The sequence below is a fragment of the Lactuca saligna genome, chromosome 3, assembly GCF_052625555.1.
Source record: "Lactuca saligna cultivar CGN05327 chromosome 3, ASM5262555v1, whole genome shotgun sequence".
Classification (NCBI taxonomy): Eukaryota; Viridiplantae; Streptophyta; class Magnoliopsida; order Asterales; family Asteraceae; genus Lactuca; species Lactuca saligna.
The window spans coordinates 86,564,192-86,569,423 of NC_136419.1; the positions used below are offsets into that span (position 1 = coordinate 86,564,192).

A 5,232-nucleotide genomic window follows, 5' to 3' on the forward strand; every position below is an offset into this window, starting at 1 on the left:
ATGTAGCTAAAAGAAATACATGTGATCGCCTCAAAAGGGTGTGACCTTTTGTCATAACTTCTCTTACAACGACAACAACACAATCGGCCACGTTCCGCCTTTTTTGAATTGAAGACCATGTGTCCTGGGATGCAACTTGAAGTTTCCCAGATGAAATACGATTTTTAGGAGCAGATCAACAATATGAAGGCTAGTGTTGAAGTCATGAAGGCAGAATTTGGAGCATTAAAATAGAGCATATACCTCATTACGAGTTATGTGGTGGTGGGAGTTGTGGGTGTTCTTGTCAGTTACTTTTCTTCTTTATTTCTTTGTCCAAAACAAAAGTTTATTAAAGTTGAACGGTTCATCATGGATATTTCAACGCTCCACATAAGCCAATTGCTTGGGCCGACTGGTAAAGCAATAAATTCTTTGAGACAAATGGCTAGTAACTTATATAAGACTTTGTACAAACACCCAATAAGGTTGATTGGTTTGTTAGTCAATAAAGGGTATGTTGTACCCTCTATTACGAATCACATCAAACCTATCCTAAGGCCATCATATGGGAGGTAAATTTCGTAGAACTCGCTGCATTTTGGCTATGCAAAGTTTGAAACTAACATCTCCTTTATGGAATTTAAATTTTTAATTATAATCTCCCATCACAATGGAAGTCTCTAAGCGACTACGGATCTCAAACTTTTTGAATATGTGTATAAATGAAGCATTACGTCCCCAACTTAACAAGATTGGGATTTCAAAAACCTTTATAAAGCATATGAAATCATCTTGTACCAAGTCACAAAGTTCTTTAAGAAACTTATAGTTGAATATGCCAGGGTCAGGGCCTCGTCATTTATCACATCATCAAATGGCTTCTTTAACTTCATAGAGGGAATGGGCTCTTCTAGGAAGTCACGATCAGCCGATGAATGATTCTGAGCTTACTGCTAATCAGTTATGGTCTATTGAAGGAAGGCTTTTCAAAGTTGAAGGAATAAAAAACTCCATCTCTTCTTTATAGCATCTGAATTAGTGACCCACACCCATTAATTAATAGTCAAACAAAACAACTATTGAGTTTCCATAATTGAAAAGTATAATGAAATCACCATTATATCTTCAAAAAGGGTAAAGCACAAAAAGGAAAACTTTATTGAAGGCATGGTATTTACAATACAACCGAGCCATGCATTTAAAGATTAAAAAACAAAAGAGCGAACTACAAAACTTGTTAATTTACATTTCTAACCCATCACCCCTCCAAGAAATAATCAAAGAGCACTCAAAGTTAGAACACCCTATAACACAATGTGTTTGGTAAATATTTCAACTAGAAAATAATACACCTAAGTAAATACTACCATACCCATCCACCTTCTAAAGAAAATAAAACGCTATTTAAGTCACTTTCTTTGTTCATATTATTCCAATATTGGTACATCACTTTGATTTAAACTCTTGTTTAAGGTTGCAAGTCGTTGACCACCATTGACTAGAAATATCCTTTGCAATATTAAGGGCATCACATGTCGTTCCAAGAAGACCCCTTCGAGTGAACCCAACCGTGTATAACCCGTTCTCCCCTTTCCAACCGTTTGGAAAGGGCATTTTAGGCATTCCATCTTCAGTAAAAAAGTCACTTCCCTGTATCGAACAAGAGCAAAAACAATAAAACGTAAGATATAATGTTCTAATACAATAATTTAGAATATAAGATACAAGTCTAGACCTTTAAAAAAAAATTAGTTTATAAATTATTCACCATAAAGATATTTGAAAGATGTGGGCCATAGTCACTGACACAACTCATTATCAAAGGAGAACCTAATGAGATCATCATATGCACCATATATTTCAATTATGATTTTTTTTTCAAAAAAAAAAAAATTTATGGTGATCATTACTCCCAGTGAAGAAATTTCTAAAACCAGAACTAAAAAACTACAACGACTAGTAGGATATGGATCAAAAGTTGTACATTACTCTCGATTTAGAAACTTAATTTCTGTAAGTTCTTTAAAACATTTTAAGCAAAAGGACATTAAAATTGAAAAAATATAATCGTGAAAATACTTGCTGACGTTAACACATCATAAAATGACAACAAAAATGTTAATAGATTGAGAATCATCCAAACAAGTGCCATCAGTTTTTCACCTTTTTGGCTACTAAGAACCATTTTGTAGGCTTCTAGATGTGTAAGACTTGAAAGTGATGTGAGATGGAGAGTAAGATAAAATTCAATTAATAAATAAATATATTACAAGTATTATATGGAATGTACAAATTTTGAAACATGTTTCTTTTTATCACATACACTTACTTCATACCTACTTATTTCATACATTATTTGATAAAATAGCTAAATGGATGCCATGCTATTTACCTTGAGCCAAAATGGCACATTGCTCTTATACCCCGTTGCCAACACAATCGAGTCAAATGCAATTTCTTGACCATCCATGAATTTGGCTCCATTTCTAGTTATTTCTCTCACTCCTTGTTCCACAACCTACAAACATTCCAATAAAACACACAAATAAGATCTATGAATTGTACATTTACAACTCATTATTGCATGTGTAGCTAGGTGAATCTTTCTATAGTTACCTTGATGTTACCGGATTTGATTAAAGATAAAGCTCCGGTGTCAAGCACTGGGGTTTTACCAGTGGCATTTTTGAGCTCAAGGGGGCCAATTTTAGGCCTCCTTAGGCCTAATTTATCGGTGTTTCCTAGTGTTAAATTGGCCATAAACAAGATTAATTTATCAACCATCCTAAGAGGTAGCCATTTGAGAAGTCCCATAGCAATTCCAAATGTTGGGAATCCAAACATCTCTCTAGGCAGAATATGAACCTGTAATTGCATTAAACCAACCATATGAATATCCCCAATAGTCAAAGTACTTCAAGAAAGACTTTATGGCATTAGAATTGTGAAAAGGATTGCCACTATTCATTAAATAGAGAGGGTTTTTAAGGATTTGGATATGACTAAAAGAAATTTCCATATCAAGAAAGGATTTTTTAGGAAAAAGATGAAATACCCAGATGGAAAAACATAAAGTTTAGTGATTATAAACAAGAAAAGAAAACGATTCAAGAGGTACCCACATGAAAATAATCATTAAACTATTAAATAGAGACGGTTTTTAAGGATTTTGATATGACTAAAAGAAATTTCCATATCAAGAAAGGATTTTTTAGGAAAAAGATGAAATATCCAGATGGAGAAACATAAAGTTTAGTGACTATAAACAAGAAAATAAAAAGATTCAAGAGGTACCACATGAAAATAATCATTAAACTCGCATAAAGACACAAGATATTGGGATTTTTTGAGTTTTCAAATAGTGATCTTTTTTAAATTAAAAGAATACCCATTTGATAAAGTGAAGAAAAAGGGAATGTAATTGACTTTGACATTTAGAATTAGACTATTAGAGCCATAATTCCCTAATACACACACACAACACTGAAAAAACTCACTGAAAAGAAAGAGAGCGATGATGATGAACTTACAGAGTTTCTAACAACCATAAAAGGGCTTGCATTGTAACGGCAAAGATCTAAACTAACCTCCATGCCAGAATTCCCACAACCAACTACTAAAACTCTTTCCTTTCTAAACTCACACCCACTCTTGTACTCACTTGTATGTCTAACAACCCCTTCAAACTTCTCAATTCCTTGAATCTCCGGCAGCACCGCCTCCGCATTCTCTCCGGTAGCCACCACCATCCACCGTGATTCATAAACAGTGTCTTGTGTATTGACCCTCCAAACACCAACTTGAGCGTCAAACTCAGCTTTACTCACCGATTGGTTGAACTTGGGCTTGATTTCAAAGTGCTTTGCATATGCCTCCATGTAGGAAACAAACTGTTTTTTCGTGGGGTATTTTGGAAAGTTCTTTGGGTACCCAAACAATGGAAGCTCACAGAATTGTTTAGGAAGATGAAGCTTTAAACGATCATAAGTTTTATGTTGCCATAAAGATGCAATGCAGTCACTTCTCTCAAGAACAAGAGAAGGGATGCCATCTTGCTTAAGGCAAGCTGCAACCGCTATACCAGAAGGGCCAGCACCCACAATGATTGGCCCATCAAATTTCACAAACGTTTGATCGTTTTCACAAGAACCCATCAAAGATTTATCAAGAAAGATGAAAACCCACAACAGAAATAAAGAACAAGAAGGATATTTCAATGAGAAACCAACAGAAACCCCTCCGTTATCCAAGAAATGCTCTGCTTCACTTCTCGTTTACTTCAAAGACTGTGAGTTTAAATGAGTTTAATGGGAGTTTAAATGAGTGAATGGAAATGTGCGTTGGGTGGGAGTAAGTTTTTCTGACGGTATTTAAATGTAGATAGAGAAAGAGGGTTTTATGAGAAGTGAGAGAAACGAGAGGTGTAAATATGGAGGCGTGAAGGTTAAGGAAAGGATTTGGTTCACTTTCTCAAGGTCTTTCTTCTGAGCTTTTCTGAGCAGAGAAAAGGGGAGGGGGTATGACGTGAAGTGTAGTGAAGGAGCAAAGTGATGAAGGAGGGAAAGCTATAAATACATTTATGTGGATGACTGTGTGTTTTATTGTGTGTAGTTGAATTGTATTTATAAGCCAATACCACCACCTCTCGCATTATACGTCGTCTGTACTTCACGCTCCCTGTCTTGCTAAGGCTATGAGGTCTAAGAGTAGGGTGCCAGAGGTCCAAAGTACTCTTGATTACCTCATCAAATCTTTTCATCTTCCAAATTGAAAGAAAATTTGTAAAGTTAAACTTAATGGTTTTTTTCAATCAATCATTTTGGTCATACACAAGTTTGGATACTTTTTTAAGGATATTTTTGAATGTTATTTTCATAAAAAAAAAAATCAAATATGTTAGAATAATCTTTTTCATATGGCTTATGGCTTTTAAGGATATTAAATTTTAATTTTAATTTTTTCGTTTTTATGAAAGGTCTTCATAGTTTCAAATTTTTAAGATTTTCATTTCTTTCTTTTCATCAAACCTTAGATTGATAACGTTTTGATTTTTGGATAAATTGAAGTGAAACATACATGTGTAGACCTAACAGGACATCCCTTCTCGTCGGTTTGAGGGCTAGGGGTTTAATGACGGGACATGCTGCTTTAAAAGTTGCTTAATGTAATGTAACAAAAAATGAGAACCGTACATGAAAAATCAATACGTGTTCATACTATTTTATTGATACTTTTTGTTTCCTCATATTG

General features: G+C 34.5%; 1 protein-coding gene across 1 annotated transcript; it reads right to left on the reverse strand.

Annotated features, from left to right (window-relative positions):
• Positions 1–1,205: 1,205 nt before the first annotated feature.
• Positions 1,206–4,563, reverse strand: LOC145033831 (putative indole-3-pyruvate monooxygenase YUCCA4). Its single transcript, XM_078982346.1, has 4 exons — positions 3,513–4,563; positions 2,599–2,847; positions 2,375–2,500; positions 1,206–1,632 (listed from the first exon to the last, which is right to left on the reverse strand). The coding sequence occupies exons 1-4, from the start codon at positions 4,134–4,136 to the stop codon at positions 1,429–1,431; spliced, it is 1,203 nt and encodes a 400-aa protein (XP_078838472.1). The 5' UTR covers positions 4,137–4,563; the 3' UTR covers positions 1,206–1,428.
• Positions 4,564–5,232: the final 669 nt, after the last annotated feature.